Below are 17061 nucleotides of genomic sequence, written 5' to 3' on the forward strand. Positions count from 1 at the left end.
TCATCCCAGTCGCTTCACACTCGGCTGCGAACCGATCCAGCGATAGCTGAAGATCCTGGCCAGATGAAGCCATCAGGACCACATCATCTGCAAAAAGCAGAGACCTAATCCTGCAGCCACCAAACCGGATCCCCTCAACGCCTTGACTGCGCCTAGAAATTCTGTCCATAAAAGTTATGAACAGAATCGGTGACAAAGGGCAGCCTTGGCGGAGTCCAACCCTCACTGGAAACGTGTCCGACTTACTGTCGGCAATGCGGACCAAGCTCTGACACTGATCATACAGGGAGCGGACCGCCACAATCAGACAGTCCGATACCCCATACTCTCTGAGCACTCCCCACAGGACTTCCCGAGGGACACGGTCGAATGCCTTCTCCAAGTCCACAAAGCACATGTAGACTGGTTGGGCAAACTCCCATGCACCCTCAAGGACCCTGCCGAGAGTATAGAGCTGGTCCACGACCAGGACGAAAACCACACTGTTCCTCCTGAATCCGAGGTTCGACTATCCGGCGTAGCTTCCTCTTCAGTACACCTGAATAGACCTTACCGGGAAGGCTGAGGAGTGTGATCCCACAATTGTTAGAACACACCCTCCGGTTCCCCTTCTTAAATAATAACATGAAGTGTGTAATTTATACAACAGTGTGTGGTGTGTGACTACGTGTGGGAATTAACTGCTGAGGGTTACCGTGAGTGTTGAGCGAGAGAGAGACGGAAGTCCAATAGGGGCAGAGCAGGCTCATAGATCCGTGAGACAGGCAGGAAGTCGGGGCGATAGAGAGGCGTCGAAGGTCCGTGTCCAAGCGGAAGGTCAAAATCCAAGAGGCAGCCGGGGAAGCAAAGGGAAGGCGGGAAGACGAGACACACCCCGTGACGTGGGAACGAGGGCAGGCTGCAGGGAGGACGATAAGAAGGACACGAGACAATCAACATGACGGGGGAGAAACAGAGAGAGAGAATGCATATAGCTAGATGATCGCTTACGGTACAGGAACAGATGACTACGTTCTGGTGCGGGATATCAGGTTGTGCAGGCTTATGAAGGCAGGTCCTCTGATCAGCCGCAGGTGCGCTGATTGCTGGTGATTGATTGTAGCCGTTTGCTGCCGCCGGACTGACACGCGAAGTGCGCTCAGCGCACACATGAATGCTCAGTGCGCCCGGGCCGTGACAAGATGATGTTTTACAGACCATCTTCAAGCCTCTTTCTGACCGTGTCTTCACGATATGCCGTTTTGTGGTAGGTCTTACTTAGATGGTTCCACTTTGACAAGGTCTTCTCCCAGTCCGTTTTAAAAACTGTACACTGCTTTATATTAGAAATGGCAACAGCGGAGGATGAATGTCCCACAACAAGGGTATAGAGAAAAAGAAGGAGATTATTGACTATGGCATCAGCGCGGACTACAAAGGCGGACTCGTGCGCATTTTCGGAACTTATGCAGATCCCAAATACACATCAGCAAGAACCAATAGGTAGGAAAAGTTGGTTTTGCATAATATTGCGAAACAAACTGCCAGATAATATATCTCCTAATAGGGGCCATTTTGGGGTCCTTATACATACACCATAGAAATACCCGCATGTTGAAACACAGCACATATGACTATGGTAGGCGTAATGGTACAACTTTATAGCTTATCAAAACATTCCTAAATTCTCAGTTAAACATCTGTAATGGTACAGTGGAGAAGGAGACGGCACTGAGACAGGGGCGCCGCTTAGCCTTAGGCGTGTTTATTGGTACAAGAATATGACGTGTGAAACAAACCAAAATGTGCGACTATGTGCTGTAATTAACTGGAGCGTGTTACCGGCAAGTGTTGAAGGTGCGTGTTGCGAAGGATGCGGAAGTCCAGACACTGCAAGGCAGGCTCGGAAGTCCGTGGGCAGGCGAGAGATTGAGATCCGGGATGGCAGCAAGAAGTCCAGGGGGAATCCAGGGAGACGAGACACACAGCTTGAATCCAGGGAACAGAGAGAAGCTGCGGGATGACAAAACGGGACAAAACACAATGAGCACAGAGGAGGGGAAACACAGAGAGCAAGTAGGCACATGGAAGGAGAGCTAGAGACGTGTGGGCTTACTGCACAAATACAAGTAGCTATGTTCTGGCACTGGAACATCAGTGTCAGGTGCGTTGATTGCAGAGTGACTGCAGGGGCGCGGTCGCTGCAAGAGAGGAACGCCTGTGGGCATGTCCAGAGGTGCGCTGAAGACTGAGTGGCGGCGGGTGCTTGAGCCGGAACATCAAAGTTTCGGGCTTGCTTGCCAGTGTCATCTTGCAGTCCACACTTATCTCTTATGTATGACTGCCATTTACCTTGCAAACTTATGATTACACCATTTACCAAATTGCTTCGAGGTGAGTTGGCACAACCAGAATTAATCCGTACATTAGGCGCACCGGGTTTTAAGGTCGATTTTTGAGAAAAGGAAAGGATTTTAATGTGCCTTGTAGTTCCAAAAATACGGTTATTGCCATGGACGCATTTTCTGTTTTGCATGTTTATATGACCTTATATCCAGGTTGGTACAGGCATATGCCAAGGGTCCGAATCAGGAATTTAAAAACCAGAAAATGACATTGGTTTGGAAAAATGTGTCTCAAAAGTCTTTCGTCTCAAAATATTTACTATATTCTTATTAATACAGAAATATTATATGCATGTAAATGTAAGTAAAAGAGCTTAACTGTGATAATGTAGTTACTGTGGATATTGTTTGGGTACAGTAGTACCTCAACTTACAAGTTTAATCGGTTCTGTGACAGACCTCTTAACTCAAAACTGTCATGATCCGTGGTCCGGATCATGTTTTGTGTTTTCTGTTAGTTTTGGACTCCTTTTAGTTTCTGTTTGTGCACCTCTGAGTTGTTACCATGGCTACGTATTGTTTTCACCTGCCTCTTGTGTTCGGGATGCTCACCTGTTGCTAATCAAGAGACATTATTTAAGCCTGCCTTTGCCAGTCAGTCGGTCTGGCTTCTTTGTTTGCTTCACGCTACTGTCACGTAAGATTTGTTTGTTCATGCCACAGCTAGTACGTTTTCTAGTTCATGATTCCAGTGCTAAGTTTTGCTTGCCTCCTAGCCCATGCTAAATACTTAGCTTCAAGTGCGATCGACACCTTGTCCCGTCGGGTTGTTTTCTGTTTTGTACCTCTTGGAGTCTTGTTTCAAGATTAAATCATGTTCCTACCTGCAAGTCCTGTCCTGAGTCGTCCGTTTGCATCCCGGGAGAACGAACCGCGCAGTAAGCCGCAACCAAACCATAACAAAAACACTTGTATTTTCAATCAGTCACCCATTTAAGTTACAAAAAAATGTTTGGATAAATATTTTATCCAAAATACTACAAAATAATGTATTACAAATAACTACAATAGTTGTATTAAGTTTTGTAATGTACAGCATTTAGGCGTATGTAGAGAGCAGACTTCTGTGGTGTCTCCTTCAGGCTTCTTCTTGGTTAAACACACCATTAACAGCTTCTCCATATTTTCATGGATAGATGTCCAAGGTTAAGGTAATCTTTCAACGTCCTTTGTTGGCATGGTACAGACTGTTCCTATGCTTGGAAAATCAAAGTTATGTCGATCTCCAGCTATAAGCTGATCCTCGCGAGTAAGACCAGATGTTTTGGGCAGATCCATCAGGAATTACTGAGACATTTGCTACGCCAACTAGCAGGAGGGAGGCTCGTAACTCAAATTTTAAGCATAGTAATGAGCCGAGAGACAGCTCATATCTCAAAACCCTTTTTGTAAGTCGAGGTACGTACCACTGTTCTTTTAAAAATAACCCAAAGTGTTTGTATAATCCAGGGGTTTGGCAACCCAAAATGTTGTAAGAGTCATATTGGACCAAAAATACAAAATAAAAATCTGTCTGGACCTGCAAACAATTAAAAGCCTTATAGTCGAACCTCGGATTCAGGAGGAACAGTGTGGTTTTCGTCCTGGTCGTGGAACTGTGGACCAGCTCTATACTCTCGGCAGGGTCCTTGAGGGTGCATGGGAGTTTGCCCAACCAGTCTACATGTGCTTTGTGGACTTGGAGAAGGCATTCGACCGTGTCCCTCGGGAAGTCCTGTGGGGAGTGCTCAGAGAGTATGGGGTATCGGACTGTCTGATTTTGGCGGTCCGCTCCCTGTATGATCAGTGTCAGAGCTTGGTCCGCATTGCCGGCAGTAAGTCGGACACGTTTCCAGTGAGGGTTGGACTCCGCCAAGGCTGCCCTTTGTCACCGATTCTGTTCATAACTTTTATGAACAGAATTTCAGTCAAGGCTGCAGGATTTGATGTGGTCCTGATGCCTTCATCTGGCCAGGATCTTCAGCTCTCGCTGGATTGGTTCGCAGCCGAGTGTTAAGCGACTGGGATGAGAATCAGCACCTCCAAGTCCGAGTCCATGGTTCTCGCCCGGAAAAGGGTGGAGTGCCATATCCGGTGGAGGAGTTCAAGTACCTCGGAGTCTTGTTCACGAGTGAGGGAAGAGTGGATCGTGAGATCGACAGGCGGATCGGTGCGGCGTCTTCAGTAATGCGGACGCTGTATTGATCCGTTGTGGTGAAGAAGGAACTGAGCCGGAAGGCAAAGCTCTCAATTTACCGGTCGATCTACGTTCCCATCCTCACCTATGGTCATGAGCTTTGGGTTATGACCGAAAGGACAAGATCACGGGTACAAGCGGCCGAAATGAGTTTCCTCCGCCGGGTGGCAGGGCTCTCCCTTAGAGATAGGGTGAGAAGCTCTGTCATCTGGGGGGAGCTCAAAGTAAAGCCGCTGCTCCTCCACATCGAGAGGAGCCAGATGAGGTGGTTTGGGCATCTGGTCAGGATGCCACCCGATCGCCTCCCTCGGGAGGTGTTTAGGGCACTTCCGACCGGTAGGAGGCCACGGGGAAGACCCAGGACACGTTGGGAAGACTATGTCTCCCGGCTGGCATGGGAACGCCTCGGGATCCCCCGGGAAGAGCTGGACGAAGTGGCTGGGGAGAGGGAAGTCTGGGCTTCCCTGCTTAGGCTGCTTCCTCCGCGACCCGACCTCGGATAAGCGGAAGAAGATGGATGGATGGATGGATAATTAAGACTACACATTATGTAAGTGTCTATATTAGCTATATTAGCCTACTCTCAAAGGCAAATCTTCGTTTACAGAAATGTTGTATTTTAATTATTATTCTACACATTTTTGCAACATTGGAAATCATTAGTAAAACGGAGGCTTCTCATGAGATAACTCTTGGAAATTACTGGCTAGGAATGGCCAAAGGTATAGATGTGTGTGTCCATGTTAAAAGAAACGGCAGGCTGTCTTCGTCAAATGGATTTATTACAATCTTTGCAAGCTGGGTAACATTTGCTGTGGTCTGGAACAACACGGCACACAAACAACTATGAGAAATGCAGCCAATATTACATACAGATAATGTGTCATGAGACGTGCAAAAATAAATTAAATACACAGAGGACATACCCTATTTGTCGTATTTTTTATATAAGTCTCACTAGAGTATAAGTCGCATTTTTGGGGGAAATTTATTTTATAAAATCCAACACCAAGAATAGACATTTGAAAGGCAATTTTAAATAAAAAAAGAATAGTGAACAACAGGCTGAATAAGTGTACTTTATATGACACATAAATAACGAACTAAAAACGTGCCTGGTATGTTAACGTAACATATTATGGTAAGAGTCATTCAAATAACTATAACATATAGAACATGCTATACGTTTACCAAACAATCTGTCACTCCTAATCGCTAAATCGGATGATATTGTCAGAGTATGTTGGTGACGAACCCCAAGATGCAGAGATGGCAGGCTTTGTCCAGGAAAACATGATTAAATTTAACACTATAGCAAAAAAAACAACAAAAGGGTACAAACAAAAGGCGCGCACAAGGCGGAGAACAAACTTGGCTATGAACTAAAATAGCACAAAGGCTAACTGTCGACAAGAAAGAAAAACACTTACTGTGACACGAAGGAACTATGACATGAGCAGAGTGAACAAAAGTAGACAGAGCTACAACGACAAGTATTATGACAGGTAGTAGTGACAATGACAATGACAATACTCCAGCCCTGACTGGAGGGCAAAGCAGGACTAAATAGTAGCTGGCTGATTGATACCAGGTGTGGCCAGGTGCCAATCAGCCACAGCTGAGGGGAAAAAGCACTCAGGGATACAAGCAGGAAATAAAGACAAAATACGAGCGCCTACAGGAAATAAAGACAGACAGAGGAAAAACTCAAAACATAACTAAACTGTCAGTGACAAACCTGACAGATATCTTCTACCTCGGTGTCGCTTCTTAACAACTCGGCCAACTCCAAAGTTAGACAATGCGCCGCTTCCTTTTACGGTAATGTGTTAATAATTTCACACATAAGTCGCTCGAGAGCAGGGGTCACCAACCTTTTTGAAACCAAGAGCTACTTCTTGGGTACTGATTAATACGAAGGGCTACCAGTTTCCATCCATCCAAGCTTATTCCCTTTGGGGTCGCGGGGGGCGCTGGAGCCTATCTCAGCTACAATCGGGCGGAAGGCGGGGTACACTCTGGACAAGTCGCCACCTCATCGCAGGGGCTACCAGTTTGATACACACTTAAATAAATTGCCAGAAATAGCCAATTTGCTCAATTTACCTTTAACTCTATGTTATTATTAATAACTAATGATATTTATTTTTGTGGAAACACTGATCATCTTAATGATTTCTCACAATAAATATATATAGAAACAGATAAATATCAATATGCAACACTTTTTTATATTTTCTCTAAGTGCACATTTTTCAAATTGAACATTTTCAAATGATCACTTCTAAGACAGTCTTGTGAAGTCACAATATCCCATTTTAACTAGCGAGCCACTAACATTTTTTTAACAAATCATGAATTACTTTGCACCACGTTTGTACAAATAATAACTCATGTAAAATACAAAAGTCAACTCTCGAATTTTTAAATAAACCATGTCACACTTTGAACTGGACACCAAATCTGTTATCTGTTTCTTTGTCAGTTAGTGAAGACCAAGTCTTTAAAATATTTTCTTGGATTTTCAAATTCTATTTGAGTTTTGTCTCTCTTAGAATTAAAAATGTCGAGCAAAGCGAGACCAGCTTGTTAGTAAATAAATAAAATTAAAAAAATAGAGGCAGCTCATTGGTAAGTGCTGCTATTTGAGCTATTTTTAGAACAGGCGAGCGGGCTACTCATCTGGTCCTTACGGGCTACCTGGTGCCCGCGGGCACCGCGTTGGTGACCCTTGCTCCAGAGTATACCGTATTTTTCGGAGTATAAGTCGCACCGGAGTATAAGTCGCACCTGCCGAAAATGCATAATAAAGAAGGAAAAAAACATATATAAGTCGCACTATGAAAAAAACTGCGACTTATAGTCCGAAAAATACGGTAAGTCACACCCCCGGCCAAACTATGAAAAAAACTGCGACTTATAATCCGAAAAACACGGTAAGTAAAGGAAATTAAATATACCTACAAACGAGGCATAATGATGCAATATGTGCATACAGCTAGCCTAAATAGCATGTTAGCATCTAGCATCAGCCATGGATTGACCAAATATGCCTGATAAGCACACCAGCAAATCAATAAAATCAAAAGAGCTCACTTTTGTGCATTCACGCACAGCATAAAACGTTTGATGGACAAAACGAGACTGAGAAGGAGTGGCATAAAACGTTTGTCTGTGAAAGTTGTACATTTAAACAAACTACGATGAGTTCACGGATCGCTAAAATTAGTAGGACAAAAACGGTGCTTGCCAAATACTCTCATCAGTGAAGCATGTATAACATATAGTGGGATTTCTAACAATTAGGAAGGTTTGTGTCATGTTTGTTCTCTACAGAAAATATATTTATCTTTTTCCGTTTTTTACACATCTCTTTTTACACATGTGGCTCTAGAGCCGCGGGGTTTCTGACCCCTCGGTATAATCAAACAAACACCTTCAGCATACTTTCCAACCTTGAGACCTCCGATTTCAGGAGGTGGGGGGTGGGGGGTGGGGGTGGGCGTGGTCGGGGTGGGACGGGGGCGTGGCTAAAAGGGGAGGAGTATATTTACAGCTAGAATTCACCAAGTCAAGTATTTCATATATATATATATATATATATATATATATATATATATATATATATATATATATAAGAAATACTTGACGTTCAGTGAATTCTAGCTATATATATATATATATTTATATATATATATATATATATATACGTATATATATATATATATATATATATATATATATATATATATATATGTATAAAATAAATACTTGAATTTCAGTGTTCATTTATTTACACATATACACACACATAACACTCATCTACTCATTGTTGAGTTAAGGGTTGAATTGTCCATCCTTGTTCTATTCTCTGTCACTATTTTTCGAACCATGCTGAACACCCTCTCTGATGATGCATTGATGTGTGGCACGCACAAAAGTGCTTTCATCAAATGCACTACATGGCAGTATTGTCCTGTTTAAGAGTGTCACAACATTGCTGTTTACGGCAGACAAACTGCTTTACGGTATACAAAAACGTGACTGCTGTTGTTGTGTGTTGTTGCCGCGTTGGGAGGACATTAATGAAACTGCCTAACAATAAACCCACATAAGAAACCAAGAACTCGCCCTCCATCATTCTACAGTTATAACGTGATTGGGCAGGTATGCTGTTTATATTGTGGGTTAGCGGACTCAGGTCCTCATGGACCTCAGTCCGCCTGAATTTCGGGAGATTTTCGGGAGAAAATTTGTCCCGGAAGGTTTTTGGGAGAGGCGCTGAATTTCGGGAGTCTCCCGGAAAATCCATGAGGGTTGGCAAGTATGCCTTCAGTCAAGAGTGAGCACTCTTAACTTTATCTGTCTTTTTTGTTTTGGTCTTGAAGATCTTCAATGAGGAATACGCCGTGCTGTATCTGGACCAAGGAGGAGCGTTAGTTGCAATAAGACATACTCCGCTTCCCATTAGACACCTGTGGTGAGTTATAGCATGAGTCATTCCCGGAGATAAAGCTCCGAGTATTAAGGTCGTGAAACAAAAACAAATGAGTTTGTTGTTTATTATTATAGCGGACAGAAAACCACTCATTAGCTTCTGAACAACATGCATTGACTATTGTATTTTTGATTGCACCTGCCTGTTTTTAAATTTATGGAGAGTCTTCGCTACCGGTGATCAATCTCCACCGGCGCACCTGAGCCCTATGCGGAATATGAAATACAGTCTGGACGACTCTCAGGGTCATTAGCTTGTGCACACAGCCAGGGGGGGATTAGTGTGGGGTCCCAGTGTAATGGATGTTTATCTTTCCAGGTTGAGCTTCGACGAAGGACGGCAGTGGAGCAAGTACAGCTTCATCAGTACACCTCTCTTTGTGGATGGTGTGCTGGGAGAACCCGGGGAAGAGACACTCATCATGACGTGAGTGAAGATTCGTTATCATTGAAATCCATCCTACCCTGCTTAATCTACACGAGAATCTACAGATATAGTGGGTGTGTGTGTTTAGATCGGGATTCATTATTCATCACTGTTCTTCTATCGAGGTGTCTGGAACTACAAACTGCCCCTTGATTGTTACGGTTTGCTCTACAAGCGTGAAGCGTGACTCCCAGATGCAATGAAATGCTGGATGATACGGTCGACAAAGTCTCTTATAGTTCGGTGTGGCTCACAAAGAGTGGTTCGACTGACTAAGAAGCCAAAGTAGGGCTGTACGGTATACCGGTATTAGTATTAGAGATGTCCCCGATATTATCGGCCGATAAATGCTTTAAAATGTAATATCTGGCTTCACGGTGGCAGAGGGGTTAGTGCATCTGCCTCACAATACGAAGGTCCTGAGTAGTCTTGGGTTCAATCCCGGGCTCGGGATCTTTCTGTGTGGAGTTTGCATGTCCTCCCCGTGACTGCGTGGGTTCCCTCCGGGTACTCCGGCTTCCTCCCACTTCCAAAGACATGCACCTGGGGATAAGTTGATTGGCAACACTAAATTGGCCCTAGTGTGTGGATGTGAGTGTGAATGTTGTCTGTCTATCTGTGTTGGCCCTGCGATGAGGTGGCGACTTGTCCAGGGTGTACCCCGCCTTCCGCCCGATTGTAGCTGAGATAGGCTCCAGCGCCCCCCGCGACCCCAAAGGGAATAAGCGGTAGAAAATGGATGGATGGATGGATGGATGGATCTGAAATTATCGGTATCTGTTTCAAAAAGTAAAATGTATGACTTTTCGTAGTGAGAAGTACAGAGCGCCAAAAAACCTTAAAGGCTCTGCCTTTGCGTGCCGGCCCAATCACATAATATCTATGGCTTTTCACACACACAAGTGAGTGCAACGCATACTTGGTCAAAAGTCATACAGGTCCCACTAAGGGTGGCCGTACAAACAACTTTAACACTGTTACAAATATGCGCCACACTGTGAACCCACACCAAACAAGAATGACAAACACATTTCGGGAGAACGTCCGCACCGTAACACAACATAAACACAACAGAACAAACACCCAGAAGCCCTTGCAGCACTAACTCTTCCGGGACGCTACAATGTACACCCCCCGCTACCCCCATTCATATTATGTTCATAAACTCAGGAAATATGTCCCTGGACACATGAGGACTTTGTATATGACCAATGTATGATCCTGTAACGACTTGGTATCGGATTGATACCCAAATTTGTGGTATCATCCAAAACTAATGTAAAGTATCAAACAACAGAAGAATAAGTGATTATTACATTTTAACAGAAGTATAGATAGAACATGTTAAGAGAAAATAAGCAGATATTAACAGTAAATGAACAAGTAGATTAATAATTCATTTTCTACCATTTGTACTTAATAATTTTTACAAAATAATAGCATGATAAATGACACAGTATGTTCCCGCATATGTCAGCAGACTAAATTAGGAGTCTTTGTTTGCTTACTTACTACTAAAAGACAAGTTGTCTTGTATGTTCACTATTTTATTTAAGGACAAACATGCAATAGGAAACATATGTTTGAAGTATCTTAAGATTTTTGGTTAAAATCAGGACAATAATGCAATTTTTTGTGGTACCCTTTATTTGGAAAAGTACCGAAAAGTATCGAAATAATTTTGGTACCGGTACTATAATATTGGTATCGGGACAACACTAATACAAATAATAAAAATAAAAAAAAGCACCGTAAGGTACTTAGCAGGTAAAAACAGATCGGACTGCCGATATTATCGGCCGATAAATGCTTTAAAATGTAATATCGGAAATTATCGGTATCGGTTTCAAAAAGTAAACTGTATGACTTTTTAAAATGCAACTGTGTACACGGACGTAAGGAGAAGTACAGAGCGCCAATAAACCTTAAAGGCACTGCCTTTGCGTGCCGGTCCAATCACATAATATCTACGGCTTTTCACACACACAAGTGAATGCAAGTCATACTTGGTCAACAGCCATACAGGTCCCACTGAGGGTGGCCGTATAAACAACTTTAACACTGTTACAAATATGCGCCACACTGTGAACCCACACCAAACAAGAATGACAAACACATTTCGGAAGAACATCCGCACCGTAACACAACATAAACACAACAGAACAAATACCTAGAAGCCCTTGCAACACTAACTCTTCCGGGACGCTACAATATACACGCCCCGCAACTCGGAAATGCAGTGGGATGCACAGAACGCTGAAGACATGCCCAGGAAGGAAGGTAACAATAGCAAGGGTTGTACTAGAAAATTCTCGCGGAAATTGTGATGGGCCTGCTATTTGTGCCCTGGACTTCTGGCCGGGGGTCGCCGGAAGCCGCCTTGCTTTGAAGACGGTGCCGAGTGTCTGAATCTGTGGGTTTTAGGTGCAACTGTACAAAATGACTTACAGAGATAGCCTAAAATGTTAGCATGCTTAGATAAAATTGCTAGCATTTAGCATGTGTGCCATGCAAGGCCCTAACCACGACCCATCAGGAGCAAGGGTGTAGTGTCTTGCTCAAGGACACAACGAACGTGACTAGGTAGGCAGAAGCTGGAGATCGAACCAGGAACCCTCAGGTTGCTGGTACAGCCACTCTCCCAACCAGCGCCACGCCGTCCCCAGTTAACATTTTTCATATACCGAGTTATATGACTCGAAGGTGTATGGCTGCGGAAATAGAACAATAAAAGTAAAATTAGATGTAAAAGTTAGCATGCTTAAGTTAGCTTGCTAGCATGCTATCGTTTAGCATGCTATCGTTTAGCATGCTATCGTTTTAGCCAGGGTTGAAGTAGACAAGTGTGTTAACAAAATGAGACGTTAAGCACCGAGCTACGAGAAAGAATGACTGAGCTACAAGAGGAGGTAATCTCAATATGTAATATCCGCCATTATTAAGGTTGCGTACCCATTCAATTGGCCCGTAGCGATGTAGTTTTCGGAATAGCGTCGCCATGGTAACACGAAAAGTTCCCAGCTTAAAGTCCCACCATATGCGCAAACGAGACCTTTTCCGATGGTATAACATATGTGGGGGTGGGTTGGCCGGTTCGTCTCGTATTAGACGTAAGAGAAATGTGCGGAACTATTATAATAATGAAGTTTTAAGTATGAGCAATAATACTATGGGCTGCTTGCATTGCAGCAGGCCCATAATAATGAATGGCACTACAATGTTGTGTCCACAGAGCTATATTGACTATTGATTAACAGCTTGCTCTGCAGCCTCCTTAGACTTAGACTTAGACACATTTTAAAGATCCACAAGGGAAATTATTCCACACAGTAGCTCAGTTAAAAAGGATAGAAAGTGTAAGGATGGAAAGGAAAATGCAGGTATAAAGTAGACAAAAATGTCCTGTAATAGCAATATAAATCATCACATATATGTAATATTTACATATTATATATACAGTATATGATATGTACTGATATATGATATTATATTTGTATATAATGTATACAATATATAACAATTACTGTCAGGTTCAAACACTGATGACATCTATTAATCAGACAAGAAGCAAGGAACCATGCAGAGACAGAGTTCAATTTAGCTCATGGGGAGAACGCATGGAGCTGCACACTTAGTCACAGTCTCGCCCTACGCTCTAAGGTACAGCTCCCGCGTCCCTCTATTTATTCAGGGGTTCCACAGTCAACATCACTGAAGTCGCCTCTAAAAGGAGTGGTCACATCAGTGACGTGCGGTGAGGTTGATGGCTGGTGAGGCACTGACTTCATCACAGTCAGATTTACAAACATATGAACCCTAAAGAGTATCTTATTCACCATTTGATTGGCAGCAGTTAACGGGTTATGTTTAAAAGCTCATACCAGCATTCTTCCCTGCTTGGCACTCAGCATCAAGGCTTGGAATTGGGGGTTAAATCACCAAAAATGATTCCCAGGCGCGGCGCCGCTGCTGCCCACTGCTCCCCTCACCTCCCAGGGGGTGATCAAGGGGATGGGTCAAATGCAGAGGACAAATTTCATTACACCTAGTGTGTGTGTGACAATCATTGGTACTTTAACTTAACTTTAACTTTACACATACAAACTGTAGCACACAAAAAAGCACATTTAATAAAAAAAAACTTTATTATGGTCGTACCTTTACTTAGAAATTAAGTCCATGCGCCGCAACTAAAGCCCTCACTTAAACTTTCCACGTGCAAGATTGAATCTATTTAAAAAAGTGTAACCGAGGGTTTATAAATGTCGCCTATACTGTATGAAACTACAAAATAACAAACACGGAGTCTCCAGTTTACACGAGGACCACTTTATTTACCTTCTTTCAAAAACCTCCGCAACGTGACATCACTTCCGCTCTTAGCGCTTTCAAAATAAGAGCTCAAGGCATATACTGTATAACAGCGCATAACAGGAACTTAACATCACAAAGAGGAAAGCCCATGAAAATAGGTGTCAGAACTTGATCTTGAGAGTGTGCTTTTCCAGGATGCAACGGAAAGTTGGCACGGGCGAGACGGGAATGGAGGTACATGATTTATTTATATTTATCAAAAAAAAGGAATAAATGAAAGCGCGCACAGTGGCGGAGAATAAACTATGAACAATTAAACAAAAACATCAACTGTGGCTTGATAAACAAAAACTTACTTGGCATGGAACCGGCATGAAAAAAGAGTTAGAGGCATGAACAGAGCATAAATGTGTTGTGAGGTCGTCAGGCCGAACAACAGAAAATGAATTAACTTAAATACTATGGACATGATTAGTGAAAGCAGGTGCGTGACTCAAAACGTGAAACAGGTGCGTGACGTGACAGGTGGAAACTAATGGTTGCTATGGTGACCAGACAAGGGAGTGAAAAGACAGAAACTAAACAAAACATGACTTAAAACAAAACATGATAATACAGACATGACAGAGCCCCTCCCTTAAGGACAGATACCAGATGTCCAAGAAAAAAAAAAACTTAACAAAAGTCATGGGAGGGCGGGTGGGGGACATGGCGGTGGGTCGCCAGACCACGTGTCCCCGTATCCACCGGGGCAGAGTTAGGTGGCGACGGCGAGTGGAACGCCGCTGCAGCAGGCGAGGCGGGCGCCCAGGGAATGGCCACATTCGTGGCCGACTAGGAGGTGGACGCACTTGGCGTGGCGGGCGACCAGGTAGCGGCCATATCCGTGGTCGACGAGGAGGGAGGCGCATCGTCATTGTGGCAGACGTGGCTCGGCGTGGCGAGTCAGGCGGCGAAGCTCGGCGTGGCGCGTCAGGCGGCGAAGCTCGACGTGGGTCTTGGTCTTGGCGTGGGTCTTGGTCTTGGCATGGCGGGTCTTGGTCTTGGCATGGCGGGTCTTGGTCTTGGTGTGGGTCTTGGTCTTGACGTGGCGGGTCTTGGTCTTGGCATGGCGGGTCTTGGTCTTGGCATGGCGGGTCTTGGTTTTGGTCTAGGTCTTGGCATGGCGGGTCTTGGTCTTGGTCTTGGCATGGCGGGTCTTGGTCTTGGTCTTGGCATGGCGGGTCTTGGTCTTGGTCTTGGCATGGCGGGTCTTGGTCTTGGCATGGCGGGTCTTGGTCTTGGCATGGCGGGTCTTGGTCTTGGTCTAGGTCTTGGCATGGCGGGTCTTGGTCTTGGTCTTGGCATGGCGGGTCTTGGTCTTGGTCTTGGCATGGCGGGTCTTGGTCTTGGTCTTGGCATCAAGCTGGTACCGGAGCTTGGCGTCGTCGAGCTGGTACCGGAGCTTGGCGTCGTGGAGCTGGTACCGGAGCTTGGCGTCGTGGAGCTGGTACCGGAGCTTGGCGTCGTGGAGCTGGTACCGGAGCTTGGCGAGGAACTTGGCGTGGTGGAGCTGGTGCTAGCCTTGGTGTGGCGACAGGTGCTAGCCTTGGTGCAGGTGGAGGTGGCCTAGCTGGGGGTTGCGGCTTGGCAGGTCGGAAGACTGGTGAGGGCGGTCGTGCTGGAGGCTGTGGCTTGACAGGTCGGTAGACTGGTGGTGGCGGCCGTGAGGGAGGCTGTGGCTTGGCATGGTGATGCCGAGCCACCCCACCAACACAGCTCCCGACCCCAGCCCCCCCCTCAAGGGGCGGATACCAGACGCGCTCCCTGCGGTCTGGAACTCTCTGTAGGGGTGGGCGGAGGAGGGCAGAAACTTCCCCATTAAATTGTCCAAATTGTCTTTCTTGGGCCTGGGATTGAGTGGGTGAAAAAAATTGTTTTGTGTCTTGGGTGTGGCTTGAGTCCTGGGGAGCGGGGAATCAAAAGAAAAAGAATTCAGAAAAAAAAAATCATGGTTTTTGACGTCATCCGGGCGAAGCCGGGCTGGCTGCTGCTTGCTTCCGCCCGGAGAGGGAGGGGCTTGTGGGAGCGGCGTGTCCTGCTGGCTCGTGGACGTCCTACCTGACGTCCTTCGTCTGGAGCGGCGCTTCCGCGGCTGAGGTGACGCTGTGTCGTCCTGGGACCAAATGAAGTTTCTGTACTCCACGGAGGAGTAGCGCAGAGTTTCATCCTCCATCGCGCACAGGACCGCCCAAGAAGCCTCGTCCACAATGTCCAACTCGGCCAACTTAGGTGCGGAAAAGCGGGTCTGCTGACGACCTACTGTCAGAACTTGATCTTGAGAGTGTGCTTTTCCAGGATGCAACGGAAAGTTGGCACGGGCGAGACGGGAATGGAGGCACATGATTTATTTATATTTATCAAAAAAAAGGAATAAATGAAAGCGCGCACAGTGGCGGAGAATAAACTATGAACAATTAAACAAAAACATTAACTGTGGCTTGATAAACAAAAACTTACTTGGCATGGAACCGGCATGAAAAAAGAGTTAGAGGCATGAACAGAGCATAAATGTGTTGTGAGGTCGTCAGGCCGAACAACAGAAAATGAATTAACTTAAATACTATGGACATGATTAGTGAAAGCAGGTGAGTGACTCAAAACGTGAAACAGGTGCGTGACGTGACAGGTGAAAACTAATGGTTGCTATGGTGACCAGACAAGGGAGTGAAAAGACAGAAACTAAACAAAACATGACTTAAAACAAAACATGATAATACAGACATGACAATAGGTTACAAAAGTTATTTAATAAGAAGCCAAAAAGTGCAAAAACAATAATGTTCGTGTTGGAGGAGTTGTGAATTAGGTACACCTGCAGTCTGCAGGTGTATCTAATGTTGTGTCCCTGCAGTCATTCACAACTCCTCCAACACCAACATTATTGTTTTTGCACTTTTTGGCTTCTTATGAAATAATTTTTTAAATAGATTCAATCTTGCACGTGGAAAGTTTAAGTGTGGGCTTTATGTTATGATCCGCTGCCCGGATCATATTTTTGTTTACGTTTTCGAGGTACTTATGTTTTTTGTTAGTTTTGGACTCCTTGAGTGCCTGTTTTGTACACCTGAGTTTGTTGCCATGGCTGCTTATTATTTTCACCTGCCGCGTGTGTTCCCGACGCGCACCTGTTTGTCATCACTGACATTATTATTTAAGCCTGCCTTCCCTGTCATTCTGTCTTGCTTCCTAGTTTGTTTTCACACAACAGATGACGACTTTTG

The 17061-nt window shown here is 44.8% G+C and overlaps 1 protein-coding gene across 6 annotated transcripts in view; it reads left to right on the plus strand.

Moving 5' to 3' along the window:
* Window positions 1-17061, plus strand: part of sorcs1 (sortilin-related VPS10 domain containing receptor 1) — a 664251-nt gene that overhangs the window by 518068 nt on the left and 129122 nt on the right. For all 6 annotated transcript variants that reach the window (XR_009816964.2, XR_009816965.2, XM_061977167.2 and 3 more), the window contains exons 13-14: window positions 8949-9040; window positions 9377-9484. Coding sequence is in view for 4 of the 6 variants with exons in the window: in XM_061977167.2 (XP_061833151.2) it covers window positions 8949-9040; window positions 9377-9484 (200 nt within the window). In the remaining 2 variants the exon portion in view is untranslated. The remainder of the gene's footprint in view (window positions 1-8948; window positions 9041-9376; window positions 9485-17061) is intronic.

Source organism: Nerophis lumbriciformis, linkage group LG16 (genome assembly GCF_033978685.3).
Source record: "Nerophis lumbriciformis linkage group LG16, RoL_Nlum_v2.1, whole genome shotgun sequence".
NCBI classification, from domain to species: Eukaryota; Metazoa; Chordata; class Actinopteri; order Syngnathiformes; family Syngnathidae; genus Nerophis; species Nerophis lumbriciformis.